The sequence below is a fragment of the Manis pentadactyla genome, chromosome 16 (assembly GCF_030020395.1).
Source record: "Manis pentadactyla isolate mManPen7 chromosome 16, mManPen7.hap1, whole genome shotgun sequence".
Taxonomy (NCBI): Eukaryota; Metazoa; Chordata; class Mammalia; order Pholidota; family Manidae; genus Manis; species Manis pentadactyla.
The window spans coordinates 71,338,988-71,360,098 of record NC_080034.1 but is presented as its reverse complement, the minus strand read 5'-3'; the positions used below and the strand labels follow the sequence as shown (position 1 = coordinate 71,360,098).

At 38.5% G+C, this 21,111-nt stretch overlaps 1 protein-coding gene across 1 annotated transcript in view; it reads left to right on the top strand.

Moving 5' to 3' along the window:
• The window catches only part of LOC130681275 (bromodomain adjacent to zinc finger domain protein 2B-like), a 113,158-nt gene that overhangs the window by 18,457 nt on the left and 73,590 nt on the right, over nt 1-21,111 (top strand). Inside the window, exons 2-3 of the mRNA XM_057493912.1 lie at nt 5,312-5,447; nt 5,854-5,975. Coding sequence (XP_057349895.1) covers nt 5,919-5,975 — 57 coding nt within the window. The 5' untranslated portion in view covers nt 5,312-5,447; nt 5,854-5,918. The remainder of the gene's footprint in view (nt 1-5,311; nt 5,448-5,853; nt 5,976-21,111) is intronic.

The following is a 21,111-nucleotide window of genomic DNA, read 5'->3' as shown; positions in this document are numbered from 1 at the left end:
ATTATTTCTTCAATGACACTTGCTATCTCATTTTCTCTCTCTTCTTTTGGTACCCCTATAATGCGAATATTATTCCATTTGCATTGGTCACACAATTCTCCTAAGTGTTCTTTCATTCCTATAGATCCTTTTGTCTGTCTCTGCCTCAGTTTCTCTGTATTCCTGTTTTCTATTCCATCAACAATCTCTTGCACCTCATCCAGTCTGCTCTTAAGTCCTTCCATTGTTTGTTTCATTTCTGTTGTCTCCCTCCAGAATTCATCCCTGAGCTCCTGCATATTTCTCTGGAACTCCATGAGCCTGGTTATGACTTTTATTTTGAATTCTTTTTTAGGAAGACTGGTTATACTTGTCTCACCAGGCTCTCTCTCTGGAATTTGAGTGATTTTGGACTGAACCAGGTTGTTCTTCCTTTTCACGGTGATAGAAGTGATCACTGGCGAGTGGTATGTGTGTCAGGTGGGAGAAGAGAGTCCCTTCCTGTTTTCTGGTAACCTTTCCCTTCTCTGCTTCCTGTGCCCGTTAACTGCACACAGGGAGCAGTCTCTGGGTTAATCCCCTGAGCTACCTTGGGTGGGGCGGCCCTCAGGATCGCCTTAGGCACTGGCAGGGGTTGCAGGCGAGCTGCATGTGTTCTCCTGCGAGAAAGGCACCCCTTTGTGACTTCTGGACTTTGCACCGGCTTCATTAAGCTTGTGCCAGGCAGCTGCTGCGCACAGGGGGCAGTTTCTGGCTCTGACTCTGACTCGTTTAGGTGTGCGCTGGGAGAAGATTCTGTGTGGTTGCTGTGAGTGGGGCTGCTCCCCTGCTGGTCTGCAGCAATGGTGCTTCAGTGGTTTGCTTGCAGTGCCCACCGGGGAGAATGAACAGGCTGCTTATCGCTATGATGGGCTTCGGAGCTGTGTTGCTACCCAGGGGTTTAGGGCACCTGACGTTCCTTCACATTCCCAGCCTGCTTTTCTGTGTGTGCCAGGACGATTTAGTCCACCTGTTAAACCCTTGTCCCCTTACGACTTTTAACGTGCCTGCTTTTCTTTTGTTCCAGGGCAGCCGGCTGTGGGGACCTGTTCATGGTCTCCTTCTCGGAATTTACTTTCCCATTTCTGTCATATCCCGTACACCGTGCTATGTGGGTCTGTGCTCCCAGTGCAGATTACAAGGGCTGGTTGTTGAGCAGTCCTCTGCTTGCACTCCCTCCCCAGGCTGATGCTCTTCCTCACCCCAGTGAGCTGTGGTGGGGGGAGTGCACGGGCCCCACCATATTGCAGTTTTGTATCTTACCCTTTTCGTGAGATGCTGAGTTCTTGCAGATGTAGGTGTAGCCTGGCTGTTGTCCTGTATCTTCTGGACTCTCTTTTAGGAGTAGTTGCATTTGGTGTATTTTCAAAATCTATATGGTTTTGGGAGGATATTTCTGTTGCCCTACTCACGTCGCCATCTTGAGTGAGTCCCCTCGTGGTTTTAATTTGCATTTGCCTGATGATTAGTGATGTGGAGCATCTTTTCATGTGACTGTAGGCCATCTGTATGCCCTCTTTGGGAAATGTCTCTTCCGGTTCTCTGCCCATATTTTAATGGGTTCTTTGTTTTGTAGTATATTTATCCAATATATATTGGATGTCAGCCCCTTATCAGATATATCACTTTCAGATATGTTCTTCCTTACAGTAAGTTGCCTTTTCATTTTGTCGATGTTGTCCTTTACTCTACAGAAACTTTACATCGATGAAGCCCCTCTTGTTTATTCTTTCTTTAGTTTCCCTTGCCTGGGGAGGTGTGTCGAGAAAAAATTTACTCTTGCTGATTTTCAAGAGATTCATGCCCATCTTTTCTTTAAAAAGTTTTGTGCTTTCATGCCTTTAGGTATTTAATCCATTTTGAATTAAGTTTTGTGCATGATGTTAGACAGTGATGCAATACCATTCTCCTGCATGTAGATGTCTGGTTTTCCCAGCACCATTTATTGAAGAGACTGTCTTTTCCCCATTGTATATTCTTGCCTCTTTTGTCATATTTTAATTGACCATATAAGTGTGGGTTTACTTCTTAGTTATCTGTTCAGTTCCATTGATTCATATATTCTTGTGTCAGTACCATACTGTTTAATTCACTGCAGCTTTGTAGTATAGCTGTTTACCCCCAGCATTGTTCTTCATTGTCAAGGTTTCTTTGGCTCTTCAGGGTCTTTTGAGGTTGCATATAAATTTTAGGATCTTTTCCTCTAGTTGAGTGAAAAATGCGTTTGGTTTTTTTATAGGAATTGCATCGAATCTGTAGGTTGCTTTGGATAATATGGCCAATTTAACAATATTCATTCATCCTATCCAGGAGCACTGGAGAGCTTTCCATTTATTTGTGTCTTCCTCAGTTTCTTTCATCAGTGTCTTAGAGTTTTGAGAGTACAGGTCTTTATCTGCCTTGGTTGAATTTTATTCCCAGTGATTTTATCCTTTTTGAGGCAATCATAAATGGGATTCTTTCTTAAATCTCTTCCTGGTAGTTCATTTGTATGTGTAAATGTGGCAGATTTTTGCGCATTGGTTTTGTTTGCTGTGACTTTTACTGAGTTCATTTATTAATTCTAGTAGTTTTTTGATGCAGGTTTTAGGGTTTTGTCTATACAGTATCATGTCACCTGTAAGTAGGGGCAATTTGACTTCTTCCTTGCCAGCTTGGATGCCTTTTACTTGTCTGGTTGCCGTGGCTAGGACTTTCAGGACTATGTTTAATAAAAGTGACAGTGGGCATTCTGGCCTTGCTCCTGACCTTAGAGGATAAGCTTTCAACTTTTTGCAATTCAGTGTGATGGCAGCTGTGAGTTTGCCATATATGGCCGTTGTTATGTTGATGTATGTTCCCTCTCTACACACTTTGTTGAGTTTTTAGCATAAAAGCATGTTGGGTTTTGTGATCCTTTTTAGTACCTATTGTGATGACAATCGTTTTTGTCCTTCCTTTTGTTAATGGGATGTGTCACATTGATTTGCAGATACTTCACCATCTTTGCATCCCTGGAATAAATCCTACTTGTTCTTGGTTAATGAGTTTTGTAATGTATTTTTTAATTCAGTTTGCTGCTAATTTTTTTGAGGATTTTCACAAATGTGTTCACCAAGGATGGTGGTGTCTTAGTGTTCCTTTTTTGTTCTGTTTTTGTTGGATTTGGTATTGGGGTGATGCTGATCTAATAAAAAGGTGTGAAGTTTCCTTCCTTTTCAATGTTTAGAAGTAGTTTGAGAAAGGTAAATGTTAACTGTACTTTAAATGTTTGGTGGAAGTAATTTTTTAAAACCATCTGGTCCTTGACTTTGTAAACAGTGTTTTTTTTTTTTTTTTTGATTATCAGTGCAGTTCATTACTGTTAATCTGTCAGTGGAGATTTTCTATTTCTTCTGTCTGGTTCAGTTTTGGAATATCGTGCATTTCTAGGAGCTTCTTACAACAGCCTCTTGCAGTCCTTTGTGTTTCTGTTGTGTCAGTTGTAGCTTTTCTTTCATTTCTGACTTGAGCTGTCTATTCATTTACACATGGCCATCCTTTTGCCTCGTCTCCATTTGTTGATGTTGGTGAACTCTAAATAAGCAAATGGAAGAATAAAGTCTAAAGGCCCTGTTTTCTGTGTGGAAGTGCTTTCATTTCTTTGGCGAGGTTCAAGATTCTGTAATCTGTTGGGTCCATTTGTGAACTGTCTGTTCTAGTTCATTTATTTGTGTGTATTTATTTATTTATTTACTTTTATTTTATTAATCAGGAGAAAAGAAGTGCAATTTGTAGTGTGGCTTGACATTTAAGTCATAAGTTTCATCTTAACACACCTGCCCAATAGAAGGGTGAATGACCTGTGGAAACCTCTGGTACGTGTTTGTTCTAGACATCAACATCAAGACAGCTGGGTTTTTTAAATGGAGGGTGTCAAGCACGCATTTGGTTTTGACTGGTAAAGCAGGTGGTTAGAACTAGTTGAGTTTTAGGTGTTTGAAAATATTCAGGCTAATGAAGACAGGCTTACAGATCAGGGTAATACTGTAGAATGGAAATACAATTTGTTCACTTAATCTAGTGCAGTTTTATAACTTTCTAATATGTAAGTTGCTTGCCTCCTGAAATTGGAGTTACATGCTTGGCAAGTCTGTTATCCACTTGCAGCCAGGAGGGTCCTTGTTGTTGGAGCACAGATAAGAAACAGGGCAACTAGGAAGACGTGCTGTGTTATTTTTTTTCTAGAAGTTTGGTAGTTAGTTTGAAGATTTTTAAATAGCAAGGCAAAATCTAATTTCTCAGTCATCTTCTGGATCCATTAGGATGAAATCGCTGCTTTGGACAGTTACCATGAAGTCTCAGTCAAGGGCTGTCAAGTTCTGTTTCTTCAGTGGTTTCTGTCAGGGCAGAGAAGGTGTCAGTGCTTTTGTGGTTGGGAGACTTGTTGTTTGGGGTTACTCCGATGCCGGGGTTTTTGCTCACGAAGTCGAAGAATGAGCTTCACAAACACTCAAGGTAGGAGAGCAAGGTACAGGCTTTTATTTAGAGATAAAGCGAAAGGACAGAGCTCGTGGCTCACACCTGGAGGGGACAAGAGAGGCCCTGTGTGTATTCATTTTAAATATGTTCCTTTAATTATTGCAGCTGTGCAATTAAGCTTGAAATTTTAACATTTGAGTGCAACTTCTTCTTTATCATTGTATAGATGAACAGGTATTCAAATGAATTGTCACTTCCTGCAATATAGTGTGGTAAGGTTATTGTTGGGATTACTTGGGGGCTCTAAGTCCATTTGAGGAAAATGGACATCTTAGTAATGGAATTTTGATCATTGGCAGTATATCTCTGTTGTTTTGTTTTTTCTTTCATTGCTGTCAAAAATGTTTCACATGTTTTTCCCCAGAGATCTATAAGTATTTTGTTGCATTTATATTTGAGCATTTGTATTTTTGCATTTTTTGGTTGTGGTGGATATAAATGATACTGTTTCTAACAAATTCCCATCATATGTTAATGTTTGACTGAAAATCAGAATTTTTTATGTTCACTTTGCTCTTAAGTTTATGGTATATGTGTAAAATCCCATCTGGGCACAGAGCATCAGGCTCAATTTCTGTTTTAACCTAACCATATATTTTTCACTGAATAATCATATATTGGATTTGAGCCCTTTACCAGGACTTCTCAGAAGGGGCCCAGCCATCAGTAGTGACTATGTTTGAGCTATGGGATGCCTGAACCTGCCTTTTCTGGCACGCATTGAGCACGTGTGCTCATCCTGTGCACTCTGGTACCTTTGCTAGAGTGAAGACTTGAGCTTTTGTATGTGCAGGACCCAGGAGGCTGGGCTGCAACTTTGGGATGCCTTGGGAGCCCAGTCCACCAGGAGGAAAATGCGTCCTGTGTTGGGGTCCTGACACCTGCAGATGGGGCTTTGCCATGATTTCTTCTGGATGTTTCTGTAAGGAGTGAGTACAGAACCGGCCATTTTCTGTCATATTCCTAGATGATTTCTTTATTAAATTCTCATATAGTATTGTAACATTTTTTTTTACGTGTGTTGCATAAAATTTCTTAGGTAAATAGGGCTGGTGTTATCTATACAATAAAACTGTTATGAAAGACCAGAATTAGATTATGTAATAGCTCCAGGGTCTGGGGCATAGTGTGTGCCCAGAAAGAATAATATTTTGTGAATTTAAAATGCTTTATGGAAGCAGATCAAGTGAGGAATGAGCCAGCTCTTAGAGCTTTGTGCCCTTGTGTGAATCATCTTTAAGGATCTGACCCCGTAATAATTAATGCGCAATGTTCCTCATTCACTGAGGGTTTCTAAGGATTAACTTTATATTATTCTGTATCGTTTTGATTCAGGATTGTTTCTGTAGAGAAATGCCACTTCAGCATCATATACACAGTCATAAAATTCATATCAAGAAATGGGACCAGCCAGTCTTCCCTGGAACCTGAGGCAAAGAGGAAAAAGTCACACCCTAGTAAGTCCCTTCACTCACCTGTATTGTTACTTTTCCAACATTAAAGTAATTGAGATCCACTGAAAAGTGGAAGTTTAAGTACATTAAAATTCAGAACATTATTTTGAGTTCTACTATTTTATTGATACCAAACCAGAATTTAGTATGCTTTTATGTCCCTAGCTTTTGAAAAGCTAACTTATCAATATGTTGATATCCCTTGTGGCTTGTCATTTTCAAATGGGATAATCATTGTGCTTGATGATTTCTCCTGAATGAGTGTTGAACATAATTTTAAAAAATTAACTTCCTTCACTAATATGTTCTTTGCCAGACCTCTGTGTGAATGTATTTGTTAAAAACATGCATAAATTAACCAAGGGAACATCTATCTATTTTGATACATGATTTGAGTGAGCAAATTTTATGAATCAGGTTTAGAACAAAATACGATGATGTCTTTTGTCTCCATGCCACCTACTGGATGCTGCTCAACACCATCTAAGGTGAAGTTGTTACCAAATGAGACACACCTGTTTCCACTCAGTCAGCATACAGCAAAGCCAAACACTGACCTGAGCAGTGAAACCAAACCCTGACTTTGGGATGTGGTTTTTTTTAACATAGGGAAAGAAGGTGGGCGTTCCCCAAGCAAGGAGAACGGATAGCTAAAGTTTGAAGCCCTGCACTCACTATTGGCTTACAAGCAAGGGCTTATAAAGGTTATGGGAAAGGGTTGCAGGATGTGTGATGAGCTTGTGGCATTGTTCTGACGGGTCCGTGGTGAGGTGACGGGACTGTTTGAGGAGTGTTAGCTGTCAGCCTTCTGGCGCCACTGAGGCTAGAGTTCACTTGCTCATTGTCAGGAGGTGGCTCGTCTGGTGGAGCCTAAATACCTGTAAAACAAGTCAAGGATACGTGAGTCAAGAGTCAGTCTGTGGCCTTGAGGGGGAAATCAGAGTCCTGGGCCATTTTAGTTTGCTTTACCTTGGTTTGCAAACCCCATTTTCTTTCATCTTAACTTACACATTCTGATTCCCATACTGTGGGTCATAATTGATGGACCCAGTCTTGTATATCATTGAGATGTCTGAGGGCCTTTATTAGACAGGGAATGCCTGTGCAGTCACAAAACACCTTTAGGACTGAAATCACCGTAACGCTTAAGAGCCAAAACATTGGATGCTTTTTCTAAATGACATGCATTTATGGAAAACAGATTTCTTAGATTCCAAGTAGAAATCTGAAGGTACTTTACTTTTGTGTATCTTGGTTTCTGAGATAACAGTGAGATGTTTCTAATCTCCTTCCTATTTCATGTGCTTCCTTCTTGTAATAATTGCAAGTTCAAGTTTCTTTTTAGCATGCACATTCCTTTACTTTTTTGGTCTATTTTGAGCTTCAGAAAAAATGTACATAAACCTTGCTTTAGCTTTACATTCCTCTAATATACTTTCTACCTAATGTTCTTTATTGGTAAGCTAGATGACAGGCATTCTAACAATCATGAGGAATTACATATTGTCCTGGTTTTTCACTAGAGCTGTTTTTTAACCATTTGTTTATGATTCATAGGATCATCTCATCATGATCAAGTGCATTAAGTTTGAGAGTCTGTCTGTGCCAGCGTGCTTCTGAGTTTAGCACTGTGTATTTTACGTGTTAGAACTCCTGAGGGAGTTTTCTTAATTACTAAAGGAATCTAAAATTTTCTGGACTATTCACAGGGGTTTTGTTTTAGTTTCTCATAAGTATTGTATAGAATCCTTATTTTACAAGGGTTTCTATGTCTATAAAACCTATAGCTTGCTGTAGGATTTACTTCTTCTGAATTGCTTTCATGGAGGAAGCCTGACACAGATTCACACACAGGGTTAGTAGGTGTACATTCAGGGATTGCTTGAATTGTGGACAGTATCTGACCATGGAATTCAGATGCTTTCTACCAATGCTTCTATTAATTCTCATAATGGTTAATTTCCTATGACCTTGGAATAATTGAATTTCTCTTAAATATTTAAAGAGCGTATGTATTATATCTCACAATGTAATATTTCAAGTTTACATATTTGTACTAAAGCCAGAAACATTTTCAATTTACTGTTTTTAATTTTCAAATTCATGAAGTATATACGTGTGCCTTATTAAAGTTTTACATTCGTACAACATACTTCCAAATTTATATCGTCTCATTGTGTTTTTAAAAACGAGTGAACTTATAATCATGCTGCTTGGTTAAATTGTCAGTTTTCAGGAGAGTCTTAAAATTATCAGGAGACACCTAAAATTTATTTCCAGTACTCAAAATACCATTCCAGAGTGCTAATTTGCATAGAATTTAGTAATATTTTGTATCAAGATTTGGATTCAGCATAGTGTATATTCTCCTTTGATATTCCATGTATTAACTTTTGAGTCATGTTAACCTGTGTCAAAGTGCACCAATTCCATGTAGTCCCCTACGGCAGCACAGGGGATGTCTCTTCATCACATAGCCCACATACCTCTGCACCATGAATTCCCCTCAAGGTCACGTTGCTCCTTCCTGCCGCTTGCCCGGTAATTTGTCCTTAGAGAATCCCACCCCAACAGAGCCAGAGTGGTGATTCTCTCTCTCCAGTCCCCTCTTCATGCTGCTGGGTCATACCTGCAGGGACAGACTCAGAGCAGCACCATGCAAGAAGCAAAATGACAGCTGAGACCCCAGCTTCTGTCCTCCGTCAGCCTCGTGGAGAGGACTGGATGCAGTAGTTTGGGGGCGCCATGGGCCTTAACGGGAGGAGCGGCAGTAAGAGGGAATGCCCTTGTCCCTGTCCTGTGCCCTGTGGCAAGGGTTCGAGAGTTTTCATAGCAGCCAGGTGAGGAAAGGCGTCATGATAGAAAAAGGGGTTTAAAGTTCTCAGTGTTTCCCCAGGCTCCACAAATTATCCGTCACACTGAAGGTACAGTAACAATACAATACTCATGTACTGCCTTCTGAATGTTCAGTTTCTTACAAGGTTGATTAGGTTTAGCTTTACAACTTGGTTCATCTGGGGTAAATCAAGCTCTTCGTCTGTAACGTATTTTGTGGTCAGATTGACTTAATGGCATAGTATGAGCACAGTCATTTAGAAGAGTGTTTTCAGATAATTTCAGACTTACAGAAAACCTGCAATATCCCTGATATTCCTTCATTCAGATTTTCCAGTGGTCACTGCACCACTACATTTGCACCATCATAGAAAATTGTCCACTGTATTTTTCCAATTAGAGGCATAATTTACCACAGAAATCCTACATGACCCACATTAGAAAATCAAAATTGTTGATAATTCTTACCTGCAGACCAGCTTTAAATATCAGTAAGTGCATCAACTATGAGAAAAATATGTCTGCATTCTGGACCATAGACTTTCTGTCATTTTCATGACCTCACTAAGAATTTTGCATCTATTTTCAATAAGAATATTGGTCTGCAGTCATGTTTTTTCATGGCATCCTAATCTGGATTGATGTCAGGGTAGTGGTGGCCTCATAGAGTGAGCTTGGAAGTGCTCTGTACTCTTCAGTTTTTTCGAAGATTTTGGGAAAGATTGACATGAATTCTTTAAGAGTTTGGTAGAATTCTCCAGCGAAGCTCTCCGACTACCAGAATCTCTTGTACAGCAAGTGTTCTCCTTTTTTTCATTCATTTATTCTTTCATCAAATATTTATTTATTTTATTTTGGTATCATTAATACACAATCACATGAGCAACATTGTGCTTACTAGATCCCCCCCATTATCACGTCCCCACCACATACCACATTACAGTCACTGTCCATCTGTGTACTAAGATGCTATAGAGTCACTACTTCTCTTCTCTGTGCTTTACTGTCTTCCTCGTTCCCCCGACTATGCTATGGGTGCTAATTGTAATGCCCATTACTCCCCTTCTCCCTACCTTCCCACCCACTCTCGCCAGTCCCTTTCCCTTTGGTAACCATTAGTCCAGTGTCGGGTTCTGTGAGTCTGCTGCTGCTATGTTCCTTCAGTTTTTGCTTGGTTGTTAACACTGCACAGATGAGTGAAATCATTTGGTACTTGTCTTTCTCCACCTGGCTTATGTCACTGAGCATAATACCCTCTAGCTCCATCCATGTTTTTGCACATGGTGGGATTTGCTTCTTTCTTATGGTTGGATAGTATTCTATTGTGTATATAGAATACTCCTCTTTATCCATTCATCTACTGATGGACACTTAGGTTGCTTCCATTTCTTGGCTATTGTAAATAGTGCTGCAATAAACATGGGGGAGGGGGGTTGCATATGTCTTTTTGAACCTGAGAATTTGTTTTCTTTATGTACATTCCTAGGAGTGGAATTCCCAGGTTACATGGTATTTCTATTTTGAGTTTTTTGAGGAACCTCCATACTACTTTCCACCGTGCTTGAACTACTTTACATTCCCACCAGCAGTGTGGGACTGTTCCTCTTTCTCCCCATCCTCGCCAGCATTTGTTGTTCCTGATCTTTTGATGTTGGTCATCCTAACTGGTATGAGGTGAATATTGTGGTTTTAATTTGTATATCCCTGATAATTAGCAATGTGGAGCATCTTTTCATGTGCCTGATTGCCATCTGAATTTCTTCTTTGGCGAAGTGTCTGTTCATATCTTCCACCTATTTTTTAGAACGGTTATTTCCTTTTTGGGTGTTGAGGTGTGTGAGTCATGTATTTTGGATGATAACCTCTTGTTGGATATGTCATTTACAAATATATTCTCCCATACTCTAGGATGCATTTTTGTTCTGCTGATGGTGTCCTTTTCTGTACAGAAGCTTTTTAACATGATGCAGTCCCATTTGTTCATTTTTTATTTTGTTTCCCTTGCCTGAGGAGATGAGTTCAAGAAAAAGTTGCTCATGTTTATATTCAAGAGATTTTTTGGCTATGTTTTCTTCTTAAGAGTTTTATGGTTTCACGACTTACATTCAGGTCTTTGATCCATTTTGAGTTTGCTTTTGTGTATGGGATTAGACAACAATCCAGGTTCATTCTCTTGCATGTAGCTGCCCAGTTCTGCCAACACCAGTTGTTGAAGAAGCTGTCATTTCCCCATTGTGTGTCCATGCCTCCTTAATTTTATATTAATTGGTCATATATGCTTGGGTTGATATCCGGGTTCTCTTGTCTGTTCCATTGTTGCACGGGTCTGTTCTTGTGCCCGTACCAAATTGTCTTAATTACTGTGGCTTTGTAGTAGAGCTTGAAGTCGGGGAGAATGATCCCCCCAACCCTCCACTTTTTCTTTGTTCTCAGGATTGTTTTGGCTATTTGAGTTCTCTATGGTTCCATACAAATTTTAGAACTATTTGCTATAGTTCATTGAAGAATGCTGTTGGTATTTTGATAGAGATTGCATTGAATCTGTAGATTGCTTTAGGCAAGATGGCCGTTTTGACAGTATTATTTCTTCCTATCCTTGATCACAGGATGTGTTTCCATTTGTTGGTATCTTCTTTAATTTCTCTCCTGAGTGTCTTGTAGTTTTCAGAGTATATGTCTTTTACTTCGTGGTTAGGTTTATTCCTCGGTATTTTATTGTTTTTGATGTAAATGTGAATGGAATTGTTTTCCTGATTTCTATTTCTGCTCGTTTATCGTTAGTGTATAGGAATGCAAGAGATTTCTGTGTATTAGTTTTGTATCCTGCAAATTCGCTGAATTCAGATATTAGATCCAGCAGTTTTGAAGTGGATTATTTAGGGCTTTTGATGTACAATATCATGTCATCTGCAAACAGTGAAAGTTTAACTTCTTCCTTACCAATCTGGATGCCCTTTATTTCTGTGTGTTGTCTAATTGCTGTGGCAAGGACCTCCATAACTATGTTGAATAAAAGTGAGAAGGGTGGGAATCCTTGTCTTGTTCCTGATCTTAAAAGGAAAGACTTTCAGCTTCTCGCTGTTTACTATGATGGTAGCTGTCGGTTTATCATATATGGCCTTTATTATGTTGAGGGTACTTGCCCTCTATACTCATTTTGTTGAGAGTTTATATCATGAGTGGATGTTGAAGTTTGTCGAATGCTTTTTCAACGTCCATGTAGATGATCATGTGGTTTTTGTCCTTCTTTCTGTTAATGGCTTTTCTCATATTGTACCTTCCTTGAACTCCTGGAATAAATGCTACTTGATCATGGTGGATGATCTTTTTGATGATAATTTTGAATTCTGTTTGCTAATATTTTGTTGAGTATTTTTTCATCTATGTTCATCAGGGATATTGGTGTGTAATTTTCTTTATTTTGTGGTGTCTTTGCATGGTTTTGGTATTAGAGTGATGCTGGCATCATAGAATGAGTTTGGGAGTATTCCCTCCTCCTCTACTTTTTGGCAAACTAAGGAGGATGGGTGTTAGGTCTTCTCTAAACGTTTCATTAAATTCAGTGGTTTAGGCATCTGATCTGGGGGTTTTGTTCTTTAGGTAGTTTTTTGATTACCAGTTCAGTTTTGTTGCTGGTAATTGGTCTGTTCAGATTTTCTGTTTTTCTTGAGTCAGTCTTGGAAGGTTGTATTTTTCTAGAAAGTTGTCCATTTTTTCTAGGTTATCCAGTTTGTTAGCATATGATTTTTCATAGTATTCTCTCATCATTCTTTGTATTTTTGTGGTGCCCATAGTGATTCTTCCTTTATCATTTCTGATTCTGCTTACTTGTGTAGAGTCCTTTTTTTCTTGTTAAGTCTGGCTAGGGACTTACCTATTTTGTTTATTTTCTCTAAGAAACAGCTCCCACTTTCATTGATTCTTTCTGTTTTATCTTTCTCGATTTTATGTATTTGTGCTCTAATCTTATGTCCCTCCTTCTGCTGACTTTGGCCCTCATTTGTTCATCTTTTTGTAGTTTCACTGTGAGTTTAGACTGTTTATATGGGACTGTTCCTCTTTTCTGAGGTAGGCCTGTATCGCAGTATACTTCCCTCTTAGGACGGCCTTTGCTGAGTACCACAGAGAGTGTCAGAACAGACTCCTGTAAGTGTCCGGCCAGCTAGGCTGAGGGACGGCAAGAAAAAATGGCACCCCACAGCCCCTCTTCCCCTGGATACATCTCCAGCATATCCCATCCCTCTGACACACATCCCAATGTTAATCCATAAATCACATATAATTTAGGTGCTTTTCAAACTGCTGGGTCTCAGATGGATCATCAGCACACCCGTCCTCCAGGAGCAGAGGCTAGGCCTCCGAGAGTCCTCTGGCCATCCCAGAGTTCAGCCACACTGATTCTCAAAGCCAGAGGGCTCATCTTCCTGGGGCGGCCCTGGTGTAGGCTTCATCCCCTCACCCCCCATGCCTGCTCCCTCTCATTCATGGGGGGTGGGGCAGGACAGGAGATGGGGCTGACCACAGCTCTGCCCTTTTACCCTTCTCAGTGTGGCCTCTTCTTGTCATTAGCTATGGAAATTCTGTTTTGTCTTTAGGTTATTTCCAGAGTGGGGCATATTGCATGTAGTTTCCTAGGTGTGTACATGAGAAGAGGTGATCCCAGGGTTTTTCTGCCACGGTCTTTTCAGAATCCCCTCTGTAGCCTACTTTTCTAGGCCTTAATTCCCTCATCTGCAATGTGAAGAATATATATATATATATAAGCAGGCCTTTAAGATTAATTCTCTTTTAGGTAAGATATTCCAAAAGTCTTTTTATAAACTAATTACCAGGAAATAAGGGATTCTGGAAGTACACTTACAAATAGAAAGGTGGTTTTTTTAAAAAAAGAAGGTAACATTGTTTTATTTGAGCTATAGTTAAATTTACTGAAAATTGTTTAGCCAGAAATAATTTGGTAAATGATCAATTCACTGAATGACTAACAGACCTAAAACCGTCAGACCAGACACCTTAATCCAGGTTTAAAACATTCACCACAGGTATTTCAGGCAAGGCCTAGAATAGGTACAGTTTCCAATTCTGAAAAATGTAAGTTCATTCATTCATTTATATAACATTGATCAGTCAGGAAGTGCTAGGCATCCCAAATATTAATGTGAGAAATTGACAGTTGCCTAGGACTGCAGATCTGAGAGGAAATACTTGAAGCAAAGGTTTGGTGATACTAAAACTTAAAGAACAAAACAACAGCAAAAAAAATCTCAGTAAGGGATATGGCTGGTAATTGTAGGTCTGCTTTTGTTATGTAGCTGTATTCCTATTATTGTTATGTGTGTATGCAACTTAATTAGTAGTTTGATAAAACCTGTACATGCTTACGTTACTCTACAAGAAGATATGTCAAAGAAATAATCAATCTTCCCATGTTTTCTTCCGTCTGCTACTTCTGTAGCTTTTCTTCTTCCTTCCTAATTACAACCCTTAAATAGAATTCGTGCCTCATATCAAATTTACCGAGTATCATAGTTCTTCCAAGTGGTAAAGATACCTGAAGACAAATGCTGGGCATAGAAGCCACAGGGCATAAATCTGCAAAGAAGTAAAAAGCTAACCTTGTCAAACAATATTGCTTCTCTCTCACCAACTTTACATTTCCCTGTATGGCCCCGGAAGATGACTGGTTAGCCAGAGACGGGTAAGATTCCTCAAGGGAGGAACAACCTAAGACAGGCACAGTCGCAGGGGGGCCATCAGGTGAGAAATTGGGGATCAACAGAGGTGCGGCTTAGAACTTCACCCCCCCTGTTTTGAGAGAAATCTTCTGCATACATGGATGTTTTGTCGCCCTTGTCTAGATTGGATTAACACTCAGTCTACAGGCACAGACCTGATCATCTACATTTGCCCTCTTAGAGCACTAAATTATGTTTTCTACCTTTATCTTGCATCTACCTACCACTCCAGCATTTTATCTAAAAAAAAGATAATAATAATAAGGGAGAAATGTGGGATTCACATATAAATCAAGTATAAAAATCAAATCTGACTTGATTGTTTATAGTTCATGATGCGTGATCAAAACTGAAAGTTTCTGTTATATCACTGCCCTTGCACTGTTCACCATGTAAGAACTTATTCACTATGTAAGAAGTTGTTCACCATGTAAGAACTTGTTCGTTATGCTTCAGAAGATTGGAGACTGTTGAGAATTAGGCTTGGGGTGGATTAATGATTGTGCATTGAGTCCCCTATACAGAATTTTATTGTTAACCACCATTGGATCAAGAAATATGAGAGATGCCCTCTCAAACAAACAAACAAAATGAACTCAAAATTGATCATAAGCCAACATGTGAAGTGTAAGAGTTTCAGAAGAGAACACAGAACTATTCAGGAGTAGGAGAAGGGGAAGAGTTCTTGGCACCAAAGCGCAATGCATAAATTAAAGATTGATAAATGGGATTATCTCAAAATGCAAATTAAAAGCATAAATACATACCAGTAGACTAACCCATTCAATGGCTACATTTAAAGACTAATAATAACAAACGTTGGCAAGAGTTTGAAGCATTTGGAACTCTCAACATTGCAAGTGGGAATATGAGACAATACAAGCACTTTAGAAATTCCTAAAAATAAACACTGTATCTCCTAGCAATCCCACTTCTTAGTACTTACCTAAGACAAATGGAAAAATATACCCACATGGAAATGCCTCAAATGTTCATAGTGGCTTCATTCACAATAGCCCGAAACTAGAAATAATACCCACTAACTGGAGAGTGGATTTTGAAAAGTGGTACATCTCTATAAGGAAATACCACTTTCTAATAAAAAGAAAAAGAAGTGTTGATACACACATTATCAATGAATCTTAAACTAATTAGGCTGAAAGAAAGAAGTCAGATGAAATAGTGTACATATTGCATGGTTCCCATTTTATAAATTTACAGGAAAAGAAAACTACGTTGTCAAAAAGCAAATTACTAGTTGCCTGTGGCCAGGAGTAGAGAGAAAACTGCACTGTAAAGGGGCAGAAGGAATCATTGGGAGGTAATCGAAATGCTTTTTGCTTGATTGTGATTATAGATTCATAATTGAATAATATATGTAAATGTGATCAAATTGTACACTTTAAGTGGATGTGTTTATTATTCTGAAGTTTATTATACTTCAGAATAGGTTTTTTTGAAATCCCCAAACTTGAGGTTGGAATATATTGGCTCTTTCTCATGTGATGGCATTGTTCTTCAGTTTGATTAGTGTGTGGATTACATGCATGTATACATTTGTCTAAACCCCTCAAACTCTGTACCTAAGATTTATGCGTTTTACTATATGCAAGTATGCTTCAAGAAAAGAAAAATCTCAGTAAGTTGGCAAATCATTCAGTGAAAGCTGACTTTTGGTGGAATGGGTTCCCTCATTTACTTATTTACTGCTCCCCTCCCTATTAAACCATCCTGAAGTATATAAACTCAAACAAAAATGGGAGCAACAAAAGGAACATAAAGACAGCAACGATATAAAGGCACAAGTGAGACTTGATCACACGTCCTATTAAGACCTGAACACGGGCCGGTGGACAGGGGACTCTGGTTGTCAGTGAGACAGGAAGTCCAGTTACTTAGACAGCTCAGTGTCCACAAGGCACAGTGAACACAGACCAGTTGCTCATGAGACGTTTAGCTATACTTTGGAGTATCATTTATGAAGAGTAATGGGAATATTGAAATAGAAACTCACATTTAAATAAAATTTCATAATCTTAAAAAAATTCTGAATAATGGAAACATTCTAAAATCAATTCATTTGAGGTAATTTTTCTAATCTTGAAATACTTGAAAGTAATAAATTTATTTGCCATTTTCCTCAAGTATTTCTCCATCTTCTATGTTAACTTGGTTCTGGAAGAAAACTTTACTACTCTTTGCCTTTTCCATGTTACTTAGAGGCCACTTCAGACCTGCCTGGTCTCCAGTCGGGCTTCTTTCCCTCACATCCAGGCAGTCCTCTCTCCAAGAAAAGAGCCTCATTATTTACCTGCTTTTCTAGCTCTAGTTCTCAGGCCCTAAGTCAGACCATCTTTATTTGTTAAGTGGACATTTGAGACAACTTTCTGTCCCGACCTCTGCATCCTTTTTCAGACTCATCACCTACTCAGGGTGACGTTCTGGGATCGCCTGAGTCAGTGACCCGAGTCTGAGGTCCCAGTTAGAGATGCTTGTCCTTTGAGGAGAGGACGCTCTCCCACTTAACCTCTGTAGAGAATGTGCCTGTATAGAGTAGGTGCCTCAAGTGTCTTAAGTAGCGGAAACTGTCTTTATGATGACGCATCACAGCCTAATAGTATACTGGTATGTGTTACAGTGTAGAGTGAACTTTACTCATTTACTATGATTATTTCATTCAGTCTGAAAAAACATAAACCTTTTCTTCTCTCTCACCATAGTATTTATAGAAATGAATGTGTTACTGCTAGTGATTTAAATTAGTAACTGTAGAAAGGAGAATTATAATGGTATAAAAGGCTTGATCTGTCACCATCTCTATCTTCTTAGTCATCTTTTTTCACTTTATCCTGTTTCTTTTAGATCTTAAAGATTATTTTCAGGAACCATTTACTATCTTAGTCTTAGAAATTAAGGAAAGAATAAACTCCATTTTATGCATAATTTCTGAATGATGTAAAAGCATAGGAATCAAATGATATAAATTGTATTTGCCTTTTCTAAGGAAAAGTTTATTGACAAAAAATACTTCTTTTTTTCATCACCCACAGTTGTTTTGAGTGTTGAGTGAATTAAAGTTTTAATACAAGCTTGAGATTTTCCTAACAATCCAGTTCTCATTTTATGAAATCCCGGAGTCAGAAGATAGCCGGTTACATGAATCGCCCTTAGATAGTATTTATTTATAAATGCCAAAAGCAAAAATGTAAATGATGTCATTTGTCAGGTGAATTTTGGACATCAACATAATCTGTACCTTTTTGGACACAGGTATATTTTCCTAGCTGAATAAAATATAACTGTGTAAAAATTGTAACTGGATAAAAAAAACGATTAATTGATGGAACCCTTGAAATTCAGTCAAAAGCTCCCCATGCTGGTGAACATAAAGCTGTTCTGCTGGCTTCCTTCTTAGTGTTTCATGGTGTAAAAATGCAGTTAGTACAAGTGCTGATCCCACTGACTTCATTTGAAATCTCAGCAAAAATTCTCTCGTCAGAATTAATATTTAAAATGGGAATTACTGAACAGATTTAGTTTAGATATTTTTTTGACATGTAGACACTGAGTATATGCATTGGTTTTTTCTGTAACCCTGCCATAGCATCATCTTGACTGTGCTTTCATGCCTGAATATTGTGATGAGTAGCAAGTATAAAAATGTCTTTGTAATATCAGTGAAGTACATGTAGTGGCTAATACCCCAGGTTTTAGAGAGAGACAGTCCTGGGTTCAAATCACACATTTCTGTTCCTTATTGCCAGGGCACCTCAGGAAACGATTTAACCTCACTTGGTGTGTGATTCCCTCAATGGTAATACAGGGACAGTAAAACCCACCTTCCTAGGTAAAATGATTATGAAGATTAAAGTAAAGAGTGCATTCAAAATGCCTCGGACAAAGCACGGTGCTTGGACTGTGGGGTCTAACTGTCCTCCATGATGGGGGAAGAGCAGTGCTTGTGTCCATGGCACCCACTGTGTGAGGTCATCATGTGCCATGATTCTGAGCCTGGCACCACAGCATAAAGGGCAGTCAGGACTGCTGGCTCTGGCTGCAGAAGTGCCCAGAGTGGTTCAGGTGAATCCTGCTTTGAGATTCTTTGAAGGAATAAGAAACATTTAAAAATTTTCTTAACGTTCACAGCAAAGGAATTCTCTGTCAAAAAAGAAGTATAAGGTAATTTAAAATTGTTTTAGAAAGGTTACTTTGAAAGGATGCTTTTCCTATGTCTGGAAATACTACTTTGGACTCCAAATAAGGTCATGTAACAGTGTATTTGTTTTGATTGCCTTACGGAGGACAACCAGCTCTTCTTTATTACCTATGCATTAAGCAGGCTTCTTCCTGTAATACACTAGCGTTATGCTTTTGTATGTTTCCATAAACCTTTTTTTTCTTCTCTCTCACCGTAGTATTTATAGAAATGAATGTGTTACTGAAAGATTTAAATTAGTAACTGTAGAAAGGAGAATTATAACGGTATAAAAGGCTTGATCTGTCACCATCTCTATCTTCTTAGTCATCTTTTTTCTCTTTATCCTGTTTCTTTTAGATCTTAAAGATTATTTTCAAGAACCATTTACTATCTTAGTCTTAGAAATAAAGAAAAAAAGAATAAACTTTTTATGCATAATTTCTGAATGATGAAAAAGCATAGGAATCAAATGATATAAATTTAATTTGCTTTTTCTAAGGAAAAGCTTACTGAGAAAAAATACTACTTTTTTTCGTCACCCACAATTGTTTTGACTGTTGAGTGAATTAAAGTTTTAATACTAGGTTGAGATTTTCCTAACAATCCATTTCTCATTTTATGAAATCCTGGAGTTAGAAGATAGCCCAATACATGAAACACCTTAGAAAGTATTTATTTATAAATGCCAAAAGCAAAATGTAAATGATGTCGTCAGGTGAATTTTGGACATCAACATAATCTGTACCTTTTTGGACACAGGTATATTTTCCTATCTGAATAAAATATAACTGTGTAAAAATTATTACTGGATAAAAAAAAGATTAATTGATGGAACCCTTGAAATTCAGTCAAAATCTCCCCATGCTGGTGAACATAAAGCTGTTCTGCTGGCTTCCTTCTTAGTGTTTCATGGTGTAAAAATGCAGTTAGTACAAGTGCTGATCCCACTGACTTCATTTGAAATCTCAGCAAAAATTCTCTCGTCAGAATTATTATTTAAAATAGGAATTACTGAACAGATTTAGTTTAGATATTTTTTTGACATGTAGACACTGAGTATATGCATTGGTTTTTTTCTGTAACCCTGCCATAGCATCATCTTGACTGTGCTTTCATGCCTGAATATTGTGATGAGTATCAAGTATAAAAATGTCTTTGTAATATCAGTGAAGTACATGTAGTGGCTAATACCCCAGGTTTTAGAGAGAGACAGTCCTGGGTTCAAATCACACATTTCTGTTCCTTATTGCCAGGGCACCTCAGGAAACGATTTAACCTCACTTGGTGTGTGATTCCCTCAATGGTAATACAGGGACAGTAAAACCCACCTTCCTAGGTAAAATGATTACGAAGATTAAAGTAAAGAGTGCATTCAAAATGCCTCGGACAAAGCACGGTGCTTGGACTGTGGGGTCTAACTGTCCTCCATGATGGGGAAAGAGCAGTGCTTGTGTCCATGGCACCCACTCTATGAGGTCATCATATGCCATGATTCTGAGCCTGGCACCACAGCATAAAGGGCGGTCAGGACTGCTGGCTCTGGCTGCAGAAGTGCCCAGAGTGGTTCAGGCTGAATCCTGCTTTGAGATTCTTTGAAGGAATAAGAAACATTTAAAAATTTTCTTAACGTTCACAGCAAAGGAATTCTCTGTCAAGAAAGGAGTATAAGGTAATTTAAAATTGTTTTGGAAAGGTTATTTTGAAAGGATGCTTTTCCTATGTGTGGACATGCTACTTTGGACTCCAAATAAGGTCATGTAACAGTGTATTTGTTTTGATGCCTTACGGAGGACAGCCAGCTCTTGATTATTACCTATGCACTAAGCAGGCTTCTTCCTGTAATACACTAGCGTTATGCTGGTGTATATGTTCCCATGAGGAGACTTAAAGTGGGAAATCTGAAATATCACAAAAGTAGACAAAAGAATGTACATCATGTACCTATCATCAGCTTTAGAAATTATCATATGAACAATATTGTTTTACATATATTCCCATCTACTCCTCCTCTTCCATAATCTGATGAAGCAAATCTTAGACATTGTACTTCATCTGCAAGTGTGTCTAAAAGATAAGAATTCTTGTTTTCTACAAAAGTATGAGAATAGCATTATCATAATTTAAAATGATAACTTCTTGATATCATCAAATATCAGACATTGTTCAAAATTTTCATTGTTTAAATTCTTAACTGTCAGAATTTCCGGACAGTTTGTCTATTTGAATCAAAATCTAGGTAAGATCCAAACATTGGGCATGTTTGATACATGCTTTAAGGCCCCTTTAGTCTTCCCACAGTGTTTTCACTTCTTGAAATTTGTTTGTTGAATAAACTGGGTAATTTGTGGGATTTCCTTCAGACTGGATTTTG